A 25,000-nucleotide genomic window follows, 5' to 3' on the forward strand; every position below is an offset into this window, starting at 1 on the left:
TGCCAGGAGTTAAGGCAGGGAAAGGCTCTGTAAAAGAGAGAGAAAAAGAAATGTTATTGATGATGGTTAGTAGCGGATATGTGTGATAAAGCGGTGAAGGGATAAGGGCCGCTCTGAACCACTGTGATATAAATCTCATTTAGTGATTAAAGTTCAGATGACTCATACTCGGTGTGAGCTCACACATTTGATCTCCTGTTCACTGGAGTTGCTCCCAGAGAGGACTTTGGATTTCATCATCGATTGTGGTCTAACTTTTCTAGACATTTTTATACTTAACGTTGTTATTATTATAATGATGTTATATGTTGTTTTGTCACTTTCATCTTAAGAGTTTCAATGTAAAAGTGGTGCTCACATTATTGACCAGTACATGAGTGGATATTAAGCAGTCACTAGCCTCTACAGGCCTAGAATGAGCTAAACCATAAGTATAAAATATGATGCATGACATGATTTTGATTAAATGTATTTATTTCATTCTAAAGTAGCCCTTTACAATATGAAATACAGCACCAAATATATCATCTTTGGGATTTGCCATCCGGCATATTTCCATGATTAAATTGACATTGAACAACTATGTTTCTGATGATTGTTAACAGAAATGCAATTCAGTAGAGCTGAATTGCAGAAATTGCAGGACGCCACACTTTTTGCGAATGCACTTGTTACTCCTTTTTGAGAAAATCAATAAAGATTTGTTGAGTTCCGACATGATATAGGAGTCTAAAGGCCCATAAATCTTCCTGGATGACAGTCATTTTTACAAAAAGAGAGAAAATAAAGAGAGGAAGACAAAAGAGTGGGCTGGCAGAGTTGGAGGAAAGGAAGCGTGTCCTCCCTAAATGTCTCTCTCTCTCTTTGTGTGTCTGTCATTTCAGACTCGCTTTTAAATCTTTATGCTTTGTCATGCTATGTTTCTTTTTCATGAGTTGCTCTCTAACTCTGTTTTTAATTAATTAATGTTAATGGCAGTAGACATGTTGGGTTGAGAAGAAGAAAGAAGTGGGTGGATGGAAGATGGGGGTTGAAAAAAGTGAGAGAAGGGTGAAGAGACGGGAAACAGAGGACTGGAAAGGAAGGGTGGAGGTAAGTTAAAGGGTCATGGGAACAGGGACTGAGATTTACTGCTGTTTATTATTTGCCGGAGGATACTTCATCTATTATGAAAGTGAAAGGGAGACAGAAGATGAAAAAAAGAGAGGAACACCGAGGGAAAGCAAGAGAGAATGGCAAGTAAAGAAATTGCAGCAGTAGGTTGAGAGAATAAAACAGGTGAATGAAACAAAAGATAAGGCTTGAGGGAGTGGGGGATGGAATATTGAGAAAAGAATATTAAAGAGAATGAGGTAACGCACAAATCTGGTATCTGAGTCATCATACTAGATCTAATATTGATTATATTCAGGGAAAACATACTTATTAGTTATAGCCATTGACAAAGTCATTCGAAAAGTAAACAAATTCAAATGAGAATGGTTAAAATTGAAGCAGCAGAGGCCAAGATATCCTGACTTCCTAGACTGATTGGGCTATTAAAAACACTTGGTCCTACAATTCCCATAATGCAACTTGACAGGGTCTTTCATTAGAACCATCCTGCCTGTAAAAGCCTTAAGTGAAAAAACCCCTAATCTTGATAAAGCCCCTCCAGAGCCACAGATGACTTCATACAACAGTTTTGATATGCTTAGTATTCCTCCTCATGACTAAATATATCCTTACGTATGAAATCAGTAGTAGTCCTTTTTAACAAATCTGCACAAATATACTCTAGGTCAGCCCATGAAGTGAACCCTCACCGTGATATTATTGTGGTTGATAAGAATTTAAATGAAGAACAAGTTGGACAGAGATGATGAATGATTAACAGCAGGCTCAATTAAACAGGGTTGAAAGAGAAGCAGCTTGAAATGTGTGTGGGTGTGAGAGTCTATGTCATTGTTATTAACAACTGTGGTGGTTTTTACATGGCATCATACATTAGTGTGTGTGTGCGTGTGTGTGTGTGTGTGTGTGTGTGTGTGTGTGTGTGTGTGAGTTCACATCAGGCTAACTGTCCTGCTGTGCTGAGTGAAGGGCTGCTTCGCTACATTAAATGATAACAACATTCCCATTACTTCCCATGGCAGAGAGAACAAACTGTGTGTGTGTGTGTGTGTGTGCACGTGTGTGTGTGTAGGAAATGGAAATGGAAATGGAAAGGATTTAAAACATAATCCTGTGTCTAGTCTCTGTGTTTCAGGTAAATCTGCTATTTTTCTGTGACAGTAATAACAAAATCTTCCATAATTCAAGCCAATCATTATTAACAGTAGTCTCGTTGGCCACGTTTGTGTCTGTGTGTGTGTGTAAGAGAGAGAAAGACAGGCAAACAGACAGTCTCTCAAGCATTTTATTCACAGAATAACTAAATGCACCATTTTGTATACTCTATGGCCCTGTGACGGCCCAGACTGAATGGAAGACAAGGCTAGTGATAGAGAGTGAATGAGAGTAAGCACGAGAAGAATCATAAAATGGTTGGAGACAGAGAGAGGGAGATATGAAAGATAGATTAGAATCCATGCCCAAAGGCCGTTTGTGGCCTACTTTCTTTTTTTATATATATATATATTTTGTTATGTGTGTGTGTGTGTGTGTATGTGTGTGCGTGTGCGTGTGTGTGTGTGTGTGTGTGTGTGTGTGTGTGTGTGTGTGTGTGCGTGTGTGTGTGTGTCAATGAAAAACATTATGAGTTTTTATCTCTTCACTCTGACTGACTGAGTAAATGCTATACTGACATCTTGCTAAATGGACAGACAGGTAGACAGACATGTAGACAGACAGGTTATGGGACTTACGTGTACACTGCTCCAGCTCGATGCTGTTGCTCATGTGGATGTTATCTATTCTGATGTGGCCTCTGGTTGGGTGATCAAAAAAGCCCTCGAACGCCACCTGGATAACAGAAGAAGAGAGATTTACAATAAATATGCTCTTTCTTTATTAAACACAGTAGTTAATAAAAGTAAAAAAGTGGGTATGATGATGAACTGTTGCAACCAATGATAGAGATAAAACTATAATATTTGAATCGGAGCGTTAGTTTAGTTTAGTTTATTTTGGTCGAATACACAAATACACATTTTATATAATGAATGAACAAAAATAAGGTTTTACTTTTGAAATGGAGCAAATTCATACTCTCCAAAAAGGTGTAGGCTAAAGCCCTATATTACACTTTTTCCATTGATTATTTTGTTTGATAATTCTGAATAAATGTATATTATAGATACCCTTAAAGCCCCAAACAAAAATGCATATACACAGCACTGTTAATACCTCAGATTTACATTTGTTAAACAACTGTTTAGCATATTACACATTTTTATTTCCTTTTCAAATCTATTTCACAAATTAACTAATTTGATTGATAGTTTTTGTATACATGCACATTCCTCCTAGTTCATACTGACTCGCTCTAATTTGAAACAACCTCTGGATACACTCTTGAAGCATTTTATTTTTAATTTTATACATTAATCCACTAAATCTCGAAATTTGAGTTTTAAAATAATAGTTTGTTGGTTCATGATAATCAGCTCTGTTCACAATTCTTATGGCTCTCTTCTTTAGCATGAAAAACTGATTTGTGATTGTTTTGTATGTATTTTTCCCGGCCTCCACATTTAATTTTGGCATTTAAAGTGCTCCTTAATCACACACGTTGACTGCGTGTTTATGTCCCTAGTTATGTGCAGCAAAGATCAATGAGAATTACATTCAAAAACGAAACCTACCTGATATTCCTTGGGGCTTTGTGGCAGGATGGTTCGGCCTTCCCTCCAGTGAGGCCCCTGGTCCCCTTTAAGAGCCCATAGCAGCGTCTCCTCCTGGTCACTGTCCCTCAGCAGGACCCTCAGGCTCCCCTGTGCCTCCCCCTGGAGCTGGTAGTAGAAGACGAGGCAGAGTGGGCCTCGCTCCGGCCCCACCTCAGGGCTTAGCAGCCGGGCTCGCTTTCGCTGGGTGTGGGCACCTGCATCCAGGTGGAGGTAGTTCCCTGAGAAATCTGGAGGAAAGGAAGAGACGGAGAGATGGCAGATGCAACATTATTGTAAGATCAGTGATTTATATGACTTGTAACAAGTTATAAATCAGTGGCCCTTAAACTGATACATTATCACACTTTTTAGCGTAGGGAAGTAAATTGGAAGCCACATGTTTGTTTATTGTGTGAGTCCTATTTGCATTTTATTCATTTAATAGATTCCATTTGAATGAGTTTTATGATTTGTGACAGTGCTGCTGCACAAAGCAGATTCCCTCCTCGCTGGTGAAACAGGCCTAACGTACAGCATGATGTAGTAATGCAGTGGAATGTGGTTGCTTAGCGTTTAAAACATTACCACCATCATTCCGTGGTATGAGGCTTAAACCGCAAATTAGACTGCCATTTCATCATGGCCGCTAATGGCTATGGATACAAATGAACACACACATACACACACACAAACATGCGTACACACACAACCGGGCTAAACAGACCTAACTATTCTGAATGCTGACGCCTCGTTCTGTTGCTCTTCCCGTTTTTGCTACTTAGTCAGCACAGCCATCATACCAATACAGTCACAATCACTCTATTAGTAAAAAAAAAAAATCTAATTCACTTCCTTTCTCTCCTCTCAGCTCAAAGAATTGTTTGGCAGAGAGCAAAAAGATGGCAAAGGGAGGGAAGGGGTGAGTGAGTGAAAGAGTGAGAGAGGGAAGAAGAAAGAAAGGCAATGCTACAGTGTTTCCAGCACCCCAAACAGGACCATAATCATTAGCTTGCCGCTGTGTTAATCTATTATGGCCAGAGAGTAAAAGTAATAGGAGCAAATAGTCTTTTTATCTACAGATACATGCTGTGTGTGACACATCATCAGGAGCGAGAGAGAGAATAAAGAGGAGAGAAGAGAAAAAATCCATCCATCCATCCATCCATCCATCCATCCATCCATCCATCCAGATACATAGATCTATCTATCTATCTATCTATCTATCTCTCTCTCTCTCTCTCTCTCTCTCTCTCTCTCTCTCTCTCTCTCTATCTCTCTCTCTCTCTCGCTCTCTCTCTCTCTCTATCTATCTATCTATCTATCTGTCTGTCTGTCTGTCTGTCTGTCTGTCTGTCTGTCTGTCTGTCTGTCTGTCTGTCTGTCTGTCTGTCTATCTATCTATCTATCTATCTATCTATCTATCTATCTATCTATCTATCTATCTATCTATCCATCCATCCATCCATCCATCTATCTATTATCTATCTATGTTCTCCCTCCGTCGACGAAGACAGAAAAAAAACATTCAACAGATTTTTCGGCGCATCACACTTAATGAATAATGGATTTGGGTTGAGGTAACTCTGTTTCTTCACTCGGAGGCAATGAAAAAGGGGACCTCAATTACCATTCCTCATTAAGTACAGTTAGAAAAAGTTGCAATGTTTTTCTGTTTCTCCTCGTTTGATCTTGGCAAACGTACAAAGGGAGGGAATTAATTAACAACTCTCCATGGGAGGGATAGGCAGGGATGTAGAATTGGCTCTCAGGGAAGAAGCGAAATGTGTGTATGCGAGTGTGTGTGTTGCTGTCTGTTTGCATGAGCGTTGCACTTCATTTATGGGTATCTTTGTTTATGTTTGAGTCTGTGTGTGAGTTCATCTGTCAGTCAGTGTGTGTGTACTTGGAAGAGCCTTGTGTGTGAGTATGAGGTGTTTTGCATTTATGAAGATATGTGCCGCTTTTATGTGTGTGTATTTTCTCAAAGTTGAAATGTAGAGATAGACTATATCAGGGGTCGGGAACCTATGGCTCGCGAGCCATATATGGCTCTTTTGATGACGCGTTATGGCTCGCAGACAATTTTGAGCTGACATTTTTTAACATGATTAACAAGTAATAAACAATTGTATTGTGTCATTTTAAAGTAAAACATTTAGCAGCGGATTTGTTTTTAGTTCTCCCCTCTCCTTTCCTCCGCTCTGTCTCTGACTGCACAGCGCACACACTTACACACGTGTGTGTGTGTGTGTGTGTGTGTGTATGTGTGTGTGTGTGTGTAGTCCTGGCCTTCGCGAAACAGCTGAGGAGAAACTGCGCAAAGCAAGCAGTAGACCGGGGGGGGGGGTCAAACTCAATCACAGAGAGGGCCAACATTAAAAACTGGGACTACGTCGAGGGCCAAACACGGTCCACATTTATTGAACAGGATACACATAAAGTGCAAAAAGATATGGAACATATTTAAGTCATCTGCAGACGGATTGCTGAGCAGTTCAATTAAAATATCTGAGCAGCAAAGTCGGCAAATGCTCTCAGTGCATCAGCAGAATGCTGTCGGGAACACAGCGGTGGAGATGGTTTGTCAGTGTTTGGAAACACGCAGTGACCAAAGTTTCCTTGCAGCATCAGAGTCTCCCACAGGCAGCTCGGCTTGGAACGCTCTCACTGCATCACACATGTCCGTGATCACACGGCCCTGAAGCTGCAGGTTTAACAGTGAGATGCTTCGTTATGTCGCACACAAAGGCCAGCTCACATCGTCCCATTGATTTAATTACCAAAACCGGCGGGCCAGTTATGACAGACATATGATATTTTCTCGCGGGCTGGATATAATAATAATAATAATAATAATAAGAAATTGTATTTGTAAAGCGCCTTTCAAAGCTAAAAGCAATCTCAAGGCGCTAAAATGCAGGACAACAACAAAAACAACACCAACAACAATAGACATAAGAGGTTAAATAGGTCATAATTGCCTTGAGTTTGACACCCGTGCAGTAAACACTGAAATATGAGATAAATAACGTAAGCGTTTAGTTTATTTAATAAAAGAGCACGTGTTCAATGCAACACTGATACCGCTATTAGTACTCGGAGACGTGTTATTCTTAAAAAATGCATGCATAAAGTTGCGTTCAAATTGATTAAATATATGGCTCTCAAGGAAATACATAAACAAATATTTGGCTTTTATGGCTCTCCCAGCCAAAAAGGTTCCCGACCCCTGGACTATATGTATGTATGGTTCTTCTACACAGGGCTGAAGGGCATTGAGAACTGCAGAACAATGTCAAGTCTTGTTGTCACTTGACATAAGTGCACTTAAAAAAGCATGACCTTTTCTTTTAATATGTGTCACACTGACTCCTAACATTCCTAAACACCACAAAAAGCAAATAGCATCTAGTTTCATTAATCTACTTGAACTGAGCCGCCATGGTCATGCTCCATTCATTTTAACAGGCTATTCTCAATCACTGTTGGTATTTATACCTCAGAAAAGTAATGTGTTTGATGAGCTTCAATGACACCATTCACTTGAGCCTAAAGGAATCAAAGCACTGGCAAAGAGAGTGTTTTAACACATTTGGATTGAATTAATATAGTTATCATCATCAAATATTCACTTTTGGATCATTATGTTGCATTATTCAGTTAGTACATATCTTATAGGATTTATCTTTTGTATTTCAGGGACACCTTTTTGGATCAAAAAACTCTAAGTGATCATCAGGTGTTAGAAACTGATATGATGTCGACTTGTGTCACTTTTTTACCTTCTTTCAATTTTCCCTCAATGTCGTTTCCTCTCCTTATCAATAACTAAACCACTTCCGACTATGAGCAGTGCGAAGGGTTTCTTTCGATGAAAATCTCCACAGGGTAAAGAATTGCAGTCTTGCCCTATCTGAGATCAAAAGAATAACTTATGAGCTCTGTTCGGGTTTGGATTTTCTCTTTTAAAACCCTAAAAGGGCTTTCAATGACAAGGGTTGGGGATTTGATTTGCATATCGAGACAGCTTCCAGACAGGCTGCTGCGCTAATGTTGCTGTAGAACAAGACTTAATGTCATGTTGCTGTCTAACACGGAGGCAGGGACGCTGCTATGTCAATTACACACACACACACACTCGCACAGACACACACTCATCACACACAGCCGCCTAGTATGATGTAGAGCCTTGCCTTATGTCACGGCCCTGTCTGTTTATAAAGGAGCTGCTCAGTCAACCATAAACTGGATGGCTTCAACAGATACAGAGAAAACCTTGGTGAATGGCAAGGTCGTGTGTGCGTGTGTGCGGGTAGCAAAACCACACACCTTGAGTTTAATACGCGGGCAGTCCCACCTTGAGTGGTTAGTGTAAATGTGTGTGTGCGGTGCGCCTCAGGGGGAGCTGAAGAGCTAAGGCAGCACTTCTGTCAAAGCCATCATCTGACTTATCAGACCGCAGTGGGCGATGTGTGTGTGTGTGAGAAGGAGAGACGTGGAGAAGTATGTGAGTGCATGTGCCTCTGTGTGTGTGTGTGTGTGTGTGTGTGTGTGTGTGTGTGTGTGTGTGTGTGTGTGTGTGTGTGTGTGTGTGTGTGTGTGTGATGGATAAAACAGTCTTAGTTATCCTCCTGCTGTCTTATTAGAGATGGACAGATGTGGAAAAAGGCAAGTACCACTGAGGGAAATAGGAGAGAGGTCAGTGAGGAGAGAAAGAGGTGATCACAGTGATAGAGTGAGAGAGATGACAGTGGACAGGGACTTTATATACTGTAGTATGAGTTGGATCTGGAAAAGAGGAGGATGACTTAATGAGGAAGGATGGAATGAAAGACGCATAGTAACAAGGATAAATTAGATGATGTGGACTGAGAACGGAAAAAAACATTTGTAGTGAAGCTATAGGCGAACAAAATGTAGGTTCAAATAAAGGAATAGAATCACAGTGTGCAAAAACAGCAATCAAATAATGCTACAAGAGTGAATAAAATACAGAGATAAAGTGAAAAAGAAGAACATGTGGGGAAAGAGGTAAAACTCAAAGGAAGTTGTGGATTAAAAGGGAGGCTGAGAAAGACAAAAAGTAGAAAAGAAGAGAGGAAATGGATAACAAAGTAGCAAACTAGGTTAGGGAAAGTGAGACTGTTGAACCTAACATTTTATAAGAAACTCCAATTAGGTCGTTGTACACACTTTCAGCAGATCAGAGTGAAATCATTGCATCATAGTTGCTGTCAGTGGTTCCGCTGGGATATGTAATATTCCACTACAGGACAACCACTTAGCTCTTAATTAGCTACAGAAGTCTTTAAAACATCACAACATGCTTTCTTTTCTGTGTTTATAAAATGAGAAATGTCTTGAAATGAAGCATACCCAGAGAGATCAGACTTGAATGTGGTTCTAATATGCACAGATGTTTTAACTAGATAGAAATGTTCTTATGTGTTCTTAACCTTAAAGGACTGTTGGTATGTTAGAGAGTTTGGACTGTTCCTGTGGCAGAAAACTTGATGATTAATCAGATAAATGTAATTAAGGATCAGAATGTTTGCATAATTGAAAGCATTCATACTTAAGAATAAATACTTATAATAATACATTTTGTATGAGCCTTCCTAAATTGCTGCAGCAGAGGCTAATTGAGTGTTGTCAGTGACATATGCCATTACATTTTGCTCTTTTACTGGCAAACCCTTATGTATTTCTGGTAGTTTCTGGTGTTTAAAATTAAGTCTCACTGACTTCATGTGGAAAATAGGTGGAGTGCCCCTTTAAATGCTTGCTGTAAAGCTGGCTTCCGCAACAAAGAAAATGTCCTTTCCGTTATGTTATTTGGATGTGATTGCTGGATACTGTGATTCAAATGCTATAGTGTTTCAATCCAGAAGAAACACATGTTTCCAGAATAAATCCTAAACTCTCCCTATGCTTCATTTGTGTCAAAGATGACACATTTTGGGAAGTTAATGACCTGAAACTCTAGTAACACAGTTTGAAAAGAACAAAAAACAAAGAATTCTGATATTTCATATTTCCTAAGGGTCTCGTATAAAATGTAATTGTAGGTGATTGCCAACAAATCAGTACTCACTGTCTGATCCCAGCGCCAAATCCTGCCTCGTTCCATGTGTGCCGTGTCCAGTTGAACTGCTGCTGGCTGTGTGCAGGGACCAGCTCACACCGGACTGAGGATCAGCCGACCAGCCACACAAGCTCTGCTCAAAGTCACATACAGCCGACAGGGACGGGGTGGTAGCTGTGGGTCATGAAAGTGACACAGAGATTGTGAATGAAGACGTTTCATAGTGCATTTGCTTTGACTTGCAGTAAATATGGCTGATTAACAAGTTGCCTTTTTTTTAAAGAAACGTTTTTGCACTTTCAGAGTTCTTTTACCACCGTATCAAATGTAGACTTTTTTTTTCTCAGTTTCTTGTCATCCTTTTATAAGGCTTAATGCCATAATGGCTGCTCTTTATTTTTATAGTGCTTTGAAAGATTCCCATAGTGTTTAGATGTTTTGGCAATAGTGCTCATGCAATATGACACCTCAATAAATCATGCTGGATACACATATTAGATTAAAAGAGAGATTACGTGGAGAGAAAATGGGCTGGACTGAAGAATCAGTAGAGAGGATAAAGTAATGCAAACGTAGACAGAGAATGGATAGAGAGAAAGTAGTACAGTAAAGTGGGTGTTGATACAAATCAAAAGGAGAGAAGAAGAGAGGAGAAAAAGATCATGAATAAAAAGTATATAGAGAATACACTTGGTTTCCTGAAGCTGTATTCAGTTTAAGTCACTGCATTCGCAACTAAATGGATCAACACAACTACATCTCTGTACCTTTACTCCAGTAAGACTTGCCTGACAGTTACTGAGCTATAGCTGTGGAATGAAATTCTCAATGTGCGTGTGTCTGTGTGCGTGTGTGTGTGAGAAGGTGAGAACCTGGCTGTGAGCTTATTTTTACTCAAACAGAGCTTCCTGCGGGACTCTTGAATCTAACAGGCTTCAAAGCCCAGAGGCCCTGTGGTGCATAATGACATCATGAGGTTGACCTTAAAAGCGTAAGTGTGTGTGCAAGTGTGTGTGGATGAGAGACAGAGGCAAAATGAATTTGTGTGTGCTTCAAAGAAATCTGCATGTTGAGTGAGTGTTGTGATACTGTGCGTGAGAGTGCTTGAATTAAGTGTGTGTGTGTGTGTGTGTGTGTGTGTGTGTGTGTGTGTGTGTGTGTGTGTGTGTGTGTGTTTACCAGGTCTCATTGCAGCAGTGGTCTGTTCCACTCTGGGCAGGGTGGGGGTCACAGTGTCAGGTACAGTAGTGGTTTCTGTGAAGGTTAGAAGGCAGAAGATATCAATAAACAGGCACATGTGAGGCTTGGTGAGCTTTCCTATGGAAGGCCAGTAAATATGTTTTGGCCTATCATGTGGCCCTGCAGTGGACCTCCATAACAAGTTATGTTACATACACATATATTACATCACACTACTCTGTATTTCATGCAAGCGTTGAGTTAAGCTGCTTTAATTATGTGTAACTTCCAACACACTAAAACCGTCAAATAAGTGGAGACAATTCTGGACATAAAATATCTAAATCTAAGCTTTACATGTTTTTCAATTTGCTCTACAGCTGCTTCACTGCACACTGGAAATAGTAATAATTTAACAGTCAGTGCAGCAGTAATTTTTGAGCAAAGCAAGATTAAGATATTATACGATAACAAATAATGTTTGTACACACTTTGCTGTTTTTTTCTAGGACTGTGTATTAAGGTTGAAGTGTGTCGAGTTCCAGGCAGTGATAGAGGGAATAGAGGCAGTGAGCTGGCACTCAGCTGAGGACTGTGCCATGCCACTCATTATACCCACTGCAGCTTGGCACACACAAACACTCAAAAACGCTATGATGAAAGATGCTGCACTCAAACTGACCTTGGTGCACAGCAGCATGCGACCAGTGTATGATAGATCAAACAGAGGCACCCACACACACGCGCACACGAACACGTCAGCAGAGGGGTATGTCGGTGTAACCCCAAGACCTTCTGGTCTTAATAAGCAGTTTTCTACCGTTGGTTCCTTAAACGGCCCTGAATGCTTCACCAGCTCCCTCTCGCACACACTCACGCTGGTGTAAGTAAGTCTATATGTTGACGTAAGGGAACAGAAGATTGTCTGGCTTGCGTGGCACAAGGTTTGACGCCACAAACCTCTTGCCAAATTATTCTTAGACATTACTTCTTTCTCTCTCTCTTATTTTCTGCCGTTCATTTCATGGTCTGTCTTTGATTTTTCTTTCCTCCCTACATCTGTCATTCGACTCTGCAAATCCCCTCCTTCTTTCTCTCTTCTCTCTGTCATTTGTCACAATAAATCTGACCAGTTTCAGTTCTTCGTTGCAAAGCCACCATCAACACCGCAAAAAGCTCTTTCTATACACACACACGTATGCTCTCTCACACACGCACAAAGTCAATCTCGCTTTTTTTCTGCGTCTAGCGTAACCCTATCTACTGTTGTTTCTGTTTTACCACAACCGCAATTTTCATCTCCATAACTCTTTCTCTCGCTCTCTTTCTGTCATCTCTCCCGAGGCATATCTTGATTTCCACTCGTCCTTTTTTGCTTTTGTCTGCCCGCAGATCTTTCTCTCTCTTTGTTAAGATTGCGTCTCTTTCTTTTGCTCTTTTCCTACGATCTCTCAACCTTTCAGCGCTTCTCTGTGCTGTAACTCTTTCTGGTGTTATTTTATGTTGGTTCTAACCACCAACTCAGTAAATCTGAGACCACTGTTGATTTACTACTTGTTTGGTTGTTCTAGATGTTTCCATGACTCACATGGTGATCTCTATGTATATCTGTGTGGCTCTTGTTTAGTATGAACTCTTACCCTTTGCTAGCCTTTGCTAATAGCTTTGAGTTCACTGCAGCTCTAATGTGCATTGTGTATGTGCATAACTTTATTGAGTTGTTATCGCAGTCTGCTCACAGTGAAAGTATGCAGTATTATTATATAAGCCCAAACAGAGTGGCACACACACACACACACACACACACACACACACACACACACACACACACACACACACACACACACGTTCATACACAGAATTAGATATCAACATTGGATAAGTAGCTCCCAGCTGCTGACATTAAGCTGTTTTAATTTGGTGCCCTTTACCACTGTAATTAGCCCCTCATATGGAGGGGAGAGGGGGAGGAATGGAGATGAGGGAGAGAGACAGACAGAGACACATAGACAGAGAGAGAGCGACATGGAGAAGGGAACACAACCCTTTCAACCTCTCACCACCATTTCCCTAATTAGTGACCACACACAGCTCCTGTCAGCCTCCCATTTCTAACTCCATCTCCTCTCCACCCGTCTAATCCAATTCTGCTCTCAGTCTGTCGTCTCCTGTCCTGTTATTTTTCCCTTTCCTCATCCTCTTCATCATCTTCCTTCCCCCTCTTATTTCTATCCATCACGGCCCTCTCTGTCGCTACTGTAAAGGTCAGTGAACTAATACGAATACATCGCTTTGTAATTAAACTAATTTTAAACATGTTACTGTAGTTATTATGCAATAAACTTTTCTAACTTGCTTTTGCAGGAACTTTGTCTTTTATCTGCTGAACTAAATGTGATTAAGGGCGCTTTCACAGCCCATAGTCCATTTGGCTAGTCTGAATTTGGGTGTCATTTTGCATTTTGGTTAACTTTCAGCAATTAGGTTGGATTATGTTCTTACTGCAATCAAAACACACCAGGGTTAAAATACTGCATTCACAACTGCCCAAACAAACCGCTCCAGGAGTTGAACCACACCAGAGTTTGATTAAAACGCACTAAATGTTGGCTTGTAAAAGCGCTCTAACAGAAACGCGCAAAAGCTGAAGTATGTTAAGTCACTTGTGTGGGAAAAGTGAGGATGTTAACACAGTCAGTCGTGTTTTAAACATATGATTCAAACAGTGATGGAAACACCAAATCTTTACATCTCTATATTGCTAATGGGTCATCCTGAACACCGCTGAGTTACAGCAAACTGCCATGATTCCCCATCTCTTTCTCTCTCTCACACACACACCTCAAACTGAGAAACAGAAGGTATTCAGTTTGGTTAACCACACACACAGACACAACACACACACACACACACACACACACACACACACACACACACACAGACACACACACACATACACACACACACACACTGCCATGGGCCCATGGGCTCATTGTAAAGCTGCTGACTGAGCAGGGCGAGGCGGAAACAGAGAGACGAAAACTGTTCAATTATGGAAAGAGCTCTGGGTATAAATCTACCTCTGTCAGCCTAAATAATGACTACTGACACAGTATGTGTGTGTGTGTGTGTGTGTGTGTGTGTGTGTGTGTGTGTGTGTGTGTGTGTGTGTGGGGGGTGTCTGAGGAAGAGAGAATGTTGTCCTTACTCAAATTATTGGTGACATGGTGCATGTGTGTGTGGGTAGGGGTTTCCTTTACTTAATGACTGCATGATTGATAGACTGACTGAATGGCAGACTGTGTGTGTGTATGTTTGTGTGTGTGTGCATCTAAAAAAATGTCTTCTTTATAACAAAAAACACCACTGAGAGTTACCTGCTTTTAGCTTTGTTGCCATCAAATAACCTGTCTGCTGTAGGCATCTAATCACTCTAAGTGTAATTTCCTTTTAAAAGAAAATTTTCCATCCACCATATATTGTGTTGACCTGATTATAGCAACTTAAAACTCTTTCCAGCAGCAGGTGTACACTCTATAGCAGTGTATACCTGCTGGAAACAATTATTGCTACACAAGATCTTCATCCAAATTTAGGAAATTATACAATACAATACTATATGCCAGGGGTCGGGAACCTTTTTGGCTGGGAGAGCCATAAAAGCCAAATATTTTATTATGTATTTCCTTGAGAGCCATATATTTAATACATTTGAATGTAACTTTATGCATGCATTTTTTAAGAATACTAATAGCGGTATCAGTGTTTCATTGAACAGGTGCTCTTTTATTAGATAACTAACGCTTACGTTATTATCTCATTTATGTGCACGTTTCAGTGTTTACTGCATGGGTGTCAAACTCAAGGCAATTATATCCGACCCGCGAGAAAATATCATATGTCTGTCATAACTGGCCCGACGGTTTTGGTAATTAAATCAATGCATGGCACAACCACGGGGAAAGACATTTGAGGAAGAATCTAAATGTGTGAATGAAATGAAAGTTTTTGGAAAGCAAAGGGAAACACACCACAGATCTCTGGGACGAAAGTGGCGATGTGAGCTGGACTGTTTGTGCGACATAACGAAGCATCTCACTGTTAAACCTGCAGCTTCAGGGCCGTGTGATCACGGACATGTAGTGATGCAGTGAGAGCGTTCCAAGCCAAGTGGCCTGTGGGAGACTCTGATGCAGCAAGGAAACTTTGGTCACTGCGTGTTTCCAAACACTGACAAACCATCTCCACCGCTGTGCTCCGCCCCCTACACACACACACACACACACACACACACGTGAACACACCTTAACCTACAGCCAGAGACAGAGCGGAGGAAAGGAGAGGGGAGAACTAAAAACAAATCCGCTAAATGTTTTACTTTAAAATGACACAATATAATTATTTATTACTTGTTAATCATGTTAAAAAATGTCAGCTCAAAATTGTCTGCGAGCCATATTGCGTTATCGAATGAGACATATATGGATCGCGAGCCATATGTTCCCGACCCCTGATATATGCAATGCAAAATGTGTATACTAGAAAATGAATTCTTAGTGAAAGGAAACTAGTAAGCAAAATTTGAGTTGTGGCACTACCTAGAACAAGACTGTTAAATGTTAAAGTATGACATCAAATTAGAAAATCATCCAGTGATCTGAATGGCAAATAAGACAACTGTACTTTAAAACCAAAAGTGCAGGTTTGATTTATACGTAGCTTAAAGTGCTGGACTAATTATGGCTCCTTCTTCTGTATATGAGTGGGTGGGAAAATGAGCAGCAGGAAACTCTTTTGAGACTAAATGTCTAATTAGCCCAGTGTACAGCAAAGTACGGAAAGTGCTGCACTGGACCAGCACTATTGGTGATATAAGACCAAGCACATGACTGTAGTTAAAAAGCCACAAATAATACAGCTTAAAGTGTGGCTAAAAAAAGCAGAGCCATGCGCTACATAGTTGAGACACTAAAAAGCAAAGAAGCTCTTTATGTCAGGAAACTACAGACAGTGAATTGCTCATTAGTCCATTGTGCAACAAAGCACCACAAGGTATGTGACTGCAATTGTAGCCTTAAGTGTGAAGCTAAGTACGACAACAACTGAGATGATAAAAAGAAGCTGCTGGCAATGAATGACTAACTACATCAGTGAGCAGTAGTCAGCTACAAAGGAAATGAGTTTAAGTGTGGCAAAAGCCATTAAGCTAAGTATGCCATTAACTGCTCTGAAGAAAAGAAAGACAGTTTCTCGTTCACCAAGCAGTAATATGTTAACAAAGGGATGGTTTCCAAGGAAAAATCACTACTTTTCGGCCATGTTAAATTTCAGGTAGATTGACAGACCCTGGATGAAACACTTGAATGTGTTTCTCAGAACATCAAATCAAATCTATAGTATCAGGATATACTTCAGATCAACAACTTTTAAAGGGGGTAGCAGAGCCACTTAAACATCACTGAAAATATAAGCCTATTTTATCCCTGTGATTTCAAACAACACAGACGCTAACCAACATCTGACGCTTTGGCGAACAGCTAAGTCTTCTGCCTACATTGAGGGGTTACTATCTACAGGGAAAAAACGAAATAGAGAAAAGTACCTGATATGACCCAACAGTTGATGGATAAATAGATGGTTGGATGGATAAATAGATAAGGAAACAAAAACAAGCATATCTGGGAAATATTGCAAAGAGGTGGCGAGCCAAACCTAAATATTTGTATTGGAAATACGCAAGCATTTTTGCTCACAGACATATATAAACACACATGCACCCACAATGAACCAATGCCCAATCCTGAGTGTTTCCATGTGTGATGTCTCAAGAATGAAGAGAGGGAATTGATACACTTAACGGTCCTCCTGAAGTGAACAGAGCATGATTGTATATGGTTTAAAATAACATCAGAACTTCTTTGGTTGTGTCCTTGACTTTTAGGCACTTGACACTAGAACATCCAAGTGTTTGGGAACTCTACAATACTTGATCTGATGTTTGGTTCTGGAGTCATGACACATTTTCTGTTGTTGGAGAATTATAGCTTTCAAAGAAGATAGCACTGGCTACAGGTTGAGGGATAAAATGAAAGAAAGATGGGTCCGTAGAAACAATGTGAGAAGAGCGAGAGCAAGAAGAAGAGAGGGAAACAATCCCATGAAGGTAATGAGGTCAGGGGAAAATGGGAGGTGAAGACGTAAGAGAGATGGAGTGTGAATGTGAGTGTGAGCGTGTGGTGGTGGGTTGTTACAGAAGCCTTGGCAGAAGACGAGAGTGATTAAATTCTTCTGATGGGGAGGGAGTCACAGGGGCGGAGACGGAGTGGGTACTGCAAAAGCCACAAACATTTGCACCCTTTACCTCCCTCTCTAACATTATTTTCCATTCCTTCTAATGTGTTTATATGTGTCGGTATAAAAGAGCAGGGTCAGGTCTGTACCTTTATCAATTGAAATAATGGATTCAGACGCAGGCGGCTTGTTGTATGCTCAGTTAATTTTAAATAACTTTGGCTTGGACATTAATTAAAAATGAAACAACAATTAATAAGAATGATTTAATAATATGTCAACCCATTGCTTGCACTTTGAATAGTATGAGAACTACCTATTACCAGTATGAATAATTTGCTTGGATATATATTGTATAATCTCATAACTAAAATGCCTCTCATTTACTGCACACTGTGGAAACAAACGAGTGTTTAAATAATGGGCAATGTTATTGTGGTCATTATTGGTAGATATGGTGTTTTTGTAATCACATTGATGTCATCTCTGAGACAAGACAGGAGAAGGAGGAGCAGAGGAGAGATGAGTGGGTGTAAGGAGTAAGTAAGGACACATCCCACCTATCATATGAAAGTATCTGGACTGGGGCCACGGCTCACATGTGAAAGCGATCAGCAATGTTGGACAAATCTTGGCTAAACAATTGGCTGGAAAGCTGGAACAGCGGAACACCTCCAGAATGTTCTAGAACAAGAACTCTAAACAACATTCCCTCCTGGATGCCACAGCAGTGAGGGACGTGTGTGTGTGTGTGTGTTTTCCAGGTCCAGCATCAACATGTGAAACACTCACACAGTGAAGGTTCTTGGCTATGTTATGAACTCACTATTATTTTAACATTTATTTAGGATGCTTTTTCAAACAACAAACTACTTTCTATTCATAAAAATCGTGCTGGGACTTCCATCTCTGGCCGCTAACTATTTTATGGAGGTTTTTCACCAAGTCATCCAGGGATTCACCTGGCCAACCTCTTTGCTATAACTGGCCCGACTTCCAACACCAAATCCTCCAGGGAATAGCTGAAACTAGAGGCCGTCTTGCCCCATCTTGCTCGGACTACACCCATCTTTGAATTTGGCCTTCCTTTTGATCTCAACTACACATCTGTAAAGTTTTGTGACTGCAACTTGTAAGGTTGCGATGCTATCCTAGTGACAAAATCTGTCCACAGACAGACATATAAACACCTGGCAAAGTACACAAAATCACGTTTTTGGTAGTTCATGCTACAGTAGGTGTCTCCAAGACTCAGTTTGCCATGAAGACACATACAGACTCACAAGGTCAAAACAATATCATCAATATGCGTCACTGTCGCAGCTTGTATTCTTAACAAATGTAGCGTCCCTAGTTGGCTGATCAGTGTAACACAGAGGTAAGAAGCATCATTTCTGACAAGTGAGGATCCATGATCCAAAGAGCAACAGCAGCAGCAGATGAAAGAAGACAGTGCTGTTGGTAACAGTGGTATCAGTGCTCTGAGACAGTGAACTGCTTTCTCTCTCTGTATTTCAGTGTATTTCTGGTATTTTCCCCGAGTAACACTGCCGTTTTGAATGGAGATGAAAACCTAAGCATGTATTTACACAACTACGAACAAACCTTTGTCTTTATGCCAAACAGGTGGTGTGTGTGTGTACATATGTGCCTGCCTGCCAACAACTCGGGGTGGAGTGAAAGAGATGAGAGCATAACAGATGTTCTGATAGCTCAGTCATTTAAAACTGAACAAAACTGGCAACTTGGCAGCTCTCATCATCCAATAGTTTGGGGTTACAAGACCTAAATTACATGTTGCCTCCATAGCTAGCGTGAATGATCAGAATGAGTCCTGCAATAATATTCTGGCTTTTGTTTCTGTTTTTGCACCGAGGGTTTTGCAGCAATAATGAGATGCTAAACTACATTATTGTGAACCCCTGTATCCATAATTCTGGATTTCTTCATTGTAATTGGTTGCTGAGATTGCCCATGTGGGGAAATTGTTTTACAGCCCTGAAGCCGGGTCAATGCGTTTCATTTTAAATACGAAAACAATACGGGGGCAATACAGTAATGGAAAAGAAATTTCTTTGTGAGTTTGTTAAAGCTGATGTTTAGAGGATACAAGGTTTGTGATTGGTATTGTATCAGATTGGCTTTTGTCTCTACTGAACAATGAATAAGCAAGAATATTAGGCAAAACAATATGCTGCCTACACACACATACAGTACACAATACATCCGGAAACTGAACGAGAGGACAAAGATGCATGTGTTGTTATTGTCAGCAAATGATGTATGGCAGTAGATTGTCGATGTGGACGGGTAATATGGGTGTAAATTACATAATGTCAAATGTTTTAAACGGGTCCAGGGTTGTTATTTATGTCAGGGAACAGAGGTCTGAAACTAACTACTGAATAATGGAAAAGCCACTCTGATTGTTGCATCCACTGCAGGCTGGCCTGTGTGTGCGTGTGTTTGTGAGTGTGTCAGTGAACATGTGATTCCCTTACACTGCGGATGTCTCCTTTTATTTATTCATCAATTCATTAATTCACTCCTTTACTTCCTGAGCAGTGCCGAGACAGGCGGGGTTGTGGCTCCACCATACGCTGGAGCTCTGGGAAAACAAGGGAACTCCTACAATTCTGGTTTTTAAAGGGAGGACGAGTGTCCCTTTTAAGGTGGGGTTATCTCATGGTTACTATGCTTTGTGAAAAGAAAAAAGCTTGAATCATTTTGAATGCTGCCTGTTTAGAGAAGGAAGAGGAAGAACAGACAGAGGAAGGAAGACAACCTTAGGATTTATCCTCGTAGAACGGAGATGGAAAGGTGCTGTTAGGCTTTTTCCTGTATGACTGTATATCTTACTTCTTATCTGCAGCTCTGTTTGTGTATTTGTGTGTGTGCGTCTGAAATTATAGGAGAGGGCCACTAGAGTTCAATATGGTTGCGTCTTTCTGTGCTTGTGACTTATGTGTAAACAGCTGTGTTCAGTGGACTGAAGCTGATGCACTCTGTTGAATATTTTATCTCCCGTTACAACTCAACAAAGCACACACCCACACACACACCCACACACACACACACACACACCCACACCCACACACACACACACACACACACACACACACCACACCACACACACACACACACACACACACACACACACGAGAAGAGAAACAAAGTCTACTTTGTCTTCGGATATGTTTTTCTTTATAACACTAAATGACCGACTGCACGACTGAGATCATGCGTATTTCAGTGTTATTATCCTAACGTCACTTATAGCGTGGAGACAATAAACAAGCAGACAAACTTAACAAAATCAATTTGCTCTAAGCCACTAAGATGTAGAATTATCTTAGTGTGCGATTGTGTGTGGTATTTAGGGATGGCAGCAGGAGCAGTTGTTGTGGTGTAAAGTGGGAATGAACTGTTATCGTGCACGGATTACATCCAGAAGGCAAACATCTGGCATGCAGACATAGAGAGCCAGACGAGCAGACAATCACAGAACCTGCAATAGCCACGAGGTTGATCCGTACTGCGTTCACGGAGATGCTGCAGATATGATGTGCACGATGTCGTTAGAGCGCAATAACAAGCAATGTGGTCGGTGCAATCACATGATTGGTTAGAATTTAGGACACATTAATCTCCATTAGAAAGAAATCATTTGCTGCCATTCATGATATACAACTTGTACAAGCTATATAATTAGTCTGGTATTAAGCCCACATTATTTTTAATGTCAAGGTTTCACTGTTGCTTTGTTCTGCATGACGGTTTTTATATCCGCACATGAATATTTTACATGAAACTAAAGCTTCAGTTTTCATCAGGAAAAAATTGCCACTTCTCATTAAAGACGCTGTTAACTGGGGATGAGTGAAACTAGAGCTGAGTTTGAAACCCCATTGCACGATCTGTAAAATAGACGTAGACTGAAGTAAATGGGCTATAATTGCATATAATTCAGTAGGCCTGTTCTCCTTTCAGTCAAGTGAAACCATCGTTTCACACTGAATGATGGATGAATGAAACGATTTAGTAAAAGTTTTGCTAGATTTTCAGCTTTCTCACTGAGTACTTCATCTTTCTATTAGATGTGTCATAAAAGATAATGTGTTATGTGTTATGCCTGAATTTTGTTTTCATTGTAGTCATGGTAACCTGTTAAAACCTGTGTTAACAGTAGACAATGTCCCTTCTCTTCCCATCATCACCAACCTCTTGGCTAGTCCTGATACATCTAGGATATAGTGTTCCCTTTGGGCTCTCTCTCTCTTTCTCACACACACGCACACATGCACAAGTTCAGCCCACTTCACGTCCACTGGGAACAGGTACGTGTCATTTCCTGTTCTTGTCTTCACTTCTCACATGTCCCCAACCTGACTAAAGCAGTAAGATCTGATGGCCACATGAAGGGAGAAGAGAGAGAACGAGGAAAATATAGGAGAGGAGAGGGAGGACGAGTAGAGGGGAGGACGAGGGAAAAGATGAGGAGAGGAGAGAAGTGGAGAGACGAGATAGAGAAGTGGAGAGTAGTGGAGAGGAAGTTACGCGATGCAGGCGAGGGCCCCTCCCCGGCCGGCGCTCTGGACTCCCCTTCCCTTCCCGGCCTGCGCGAGCGGTGCCCGCTCCTCTGGAAGAGAAAGACGGAGAACCCGCAGAACAGAAGGAGGAAAAAGAGAGGGAGAGGACGTTGGCCTTAAAAGTTGCATTTTAACGGGCTATTTGCAACTAAGACTAGAGGTCTTGTTCAGAAAACATTTGAAATACTTTTTTTTTGTTACTGTTTTGAGGTGTGTCATCATTAAGACCTGTATCTGGGATATAGAAAACGCATTGCTGCTGATGCGGCACATCCTTATTGCTCAAGTTAAGTAATACATGTGGGGAGATTTGTACAATGACTTGCTTTATTACTGAAGTTACTGTGCAGCTGAGAATAATTTGCTTGCCGCAGCTAACAAGCTCCACACAAGCTCAATAAAGAAACATACAGACTAATGGTAGGCATCTGTCACTCTTTACACTAAATCATCACCCTTTTATAAACAACGTTTTACACAAATCATTGTGTAGATCATGGATTGATCATGAATATCAAAATTCAACAGACCATGTACTGTCTGCACCTAGTCCTTCAATACACACTAGCTACATGTTATTAACATAATAGGCTATGAACACAATATAGAACAACTACGCAGCTGGCCACTATTAGTAAAAATCCCATGACCTAGACATGTTAATCCCTGTCCAGACATGCTGCAATACCTCCTATAGAGCAAGATGATTAACGTCAGCCACACACACACACACACACGCGCACACACACACACACACACACACACACAGTATACATACAGTATACATACAGTATGTATAGCCTACTTTACTCCACACAGAAACAGAGATATACAAATCCACACACAAAATCGGATTAAAATACAAAAGAAAACACACACACGTTCTAAATCCTCATAAACACACATCCAACATTCCACATGCAGCACACTTTCGCCACTAATTTGTTTGTGATTATGGATCATGTAATACACATATATGTAGAAGTATCATAGTAATTTTGATGATATATCATTTGGAAAAGATTGCTCTTGATCACAGTTGGCGAATAATTAGTCTTAAAGAGGACCACCAATTAAGAATTCCAATATGTTATTTCTATGGCCTAGAAAAGTTTTATCAATATTTGTGAACATGAGCTTCTCCCTCTCAAAGCCAGAAACCAGAGAATGAAATCTCTTTAAAACTTGTGATGTTATCAAGTATTTTGTCTGGAGCTGCTCCATAGACAATGAATGGGAGAATGATTGTGTAGACCCACAGAATGTTTACCCATACCCAAAGGATCGTCATTGTATGGCAGTGTTCTCAGTTCTGAAACAGAATGTTCCCATGAACAGAACATTACCCCCGTCTGCTCTCTGTAACATCTATAACATTGTTCCTTTTATTGTCTACGGAGCAGTTCCAGACATTATAATTGACATCACAAATCTTAGTTTTAGCCCTGTAGGTTTTGGATTTGGGATTTTGTGTTGTATGTGTTCCCTCTGAAAGTGTGTGTAGCCTTCTGTTATCTTGCATGCTCTTACCTGGCAGGTCGCAGCCGAGGACCTCCATCCTCATGCCAATCCCAGCAGGCGACCACCTCTCCGGAAAGACTCTGATGTACTGGGCCACTATCTCATCGAACCTCCGCACCTCTGGAGTATCGTAGTGGCCGTTCCCCTCAAAAATCTAAGAGGAGGGAGGCAAGGACACGTTCATAGTGATGTTATTAGAGAGTTCTCTCCTATTATCATTTAACAACAAGGTTGTAAAGAAAAAGTATAGATAAAACATTTCCCCTCCAGTACAAAGGATTGTTTCATGCAACATTCCTTTGTTCAAATCACTCAATGTGAAAATATGGCAATGTTCTGCAGCCTGTTCCACTGAGCTGCTTTTTTGGCTGTCGCTCAGCACAGTAAGATCCTGCTGTGACTGAAAGGAAAATGTGTTACAAGTATCACTGTCTGCTTGTCCTAGAGTTTGTTTTAAAAGCCAAAGCTGTCTGAGACGTGTCTAAGATACTACATGATGAGTGATGCGTTTCAGTTTGTTTGATATGTGGCATCTGTCAGAGTTGGTGAACTCGTACACTGTTCTGTGGAGAAGAGGATGAGCATCCTGAAACAATGGAGGAAGACGTAAACGCTGAAAAGGTAGTTAAAGTTATCCTTTCGCCACTCCACCGTTCACGTCTCATTGAAAAACAATAGCACAATCGTGAGCCTGTCTCTCCATAGTGACACAACACTCCTAATCAGCATGGTTTTCAAGCATAGTGTGACATGTGTCATAAAAATAACAACAGAGACTTTGTTCCCTTTGATTTTCAATAATTTTTTCAAGGCGGCTTGCAGCAGCCTCTGGCAAAAGGCAAGTTATTTATTACGAGCTGAAAACTGACTAGACATGCACCAATCCTTTCAAAATTCGGGCTGTGAAAGTTGTAATACTGGTTACATTAATTGAATTATATTTTCTGTCTTCCCCATCTCTAGAATATGAAAAAAAGTATGATGAGTTTCCCAGGATGCTCATTTAAAAAGACAGGCAGATGAGAGAGAACAGGATTTTAGCATCAGGAGAAAAGCCCAGCACTAAGTAGTACTATTAAAGCGTTTTAAGACGGAGTCTCAGAAAAAAGAACAGAGTTAAAGTGCCCTGTCTCACGTTAGACTGCCAGGAGTGTTGAGTGGTGATGCAGCAAAGACCATTTTTAATTAACACCCATGAGAGACAAATAGAGGATGAGACACAGAGAAAGGCAGAGAGAGAGAGAGAGACAGACAGACAGACAGACAGACAGACAGACAAGCAGACAGAGAGAGAGAGAGAGAGAGAGAGAGAGAGAGAGAGAGAGAGAGAGAGACAGAGAGAGAGAGAGACAGAGACAGACAGAGACAGACAGAGACAGAGAAGAGAGACAGAGAGAGAGAAGAACCGAGACGAGAGAGAGAGAGAGAGGAAGAGAGAGAGAGAGAGAGAGAGAGAGAGAAGACAGAAGAGAGAGAGAGAGAAAGAGAGAGAGAGAGAATAGAGAGAGAGGAGAGAGAGAGAGAGAGAG

At 40.8% G+C, this 25,000-nt stretch overlaps 1 protein-coding gene across 4 annotated transcripts in view; it reads right to left on the reverse strand.

Annotated features, from left to right (window-relative positions):
- LOC115026838 (neuropilin-2-like) overlaps window positions 1-25,000 on the reverse strand; it is a 102,326-nt gene that overhangs the window by 17,579 nt on the left and 59,747 nt on the right. For 2 of the 4 annotated variants that reach the window (XM_029459826.1, XM_029459827.1), the window contains exons 11-16: window positions 23,481-23,625; window positions 11,071-11,145; window positions 9,901-10,065; window positions 3,786-4,054; window positions 2,847-2,943; window positions 1-27 (exon numbers count right to left, since the gene is read on the reverse strand). The exon at window positions 1-27 is cut by the window's left edge and continues 6 nt beyond it. In XM_029459826.1, coding sequence (XP_029315686.1) covers window positions 1-27; window positions 2,847-2,943; window positions 3,786-4,054; window positions 9,901-10,065; window positions 11,071-11,145; window positions 23,481-23,625 — 778 coding nt within the window. The remainder of the gene's footprint in view (window positions 28-2,846; window positions 2,944-3,785; window positions 4,055-9,900; window positions 10,066-11,070; window positions 11,146-23,480; window positions 23,626-25,000) is intronic. The other 2 variants (XM_029459828.1, XM_029459829.1) reach the window with 1 other exon arrangement.

Source organism: Cottoperca gobio, chromosome 21 (assembly GCF_900634415.1).
Source record: "Cottoperca gobio chromosome 21, fCotGob3.1, whole genome shotgun sequence".
NCBI lineage: Eukaryota > Metazoa > Chordata > Actinopteri > Perciformes > Bovichtidae > Cottoperca > Cottoperca gobio.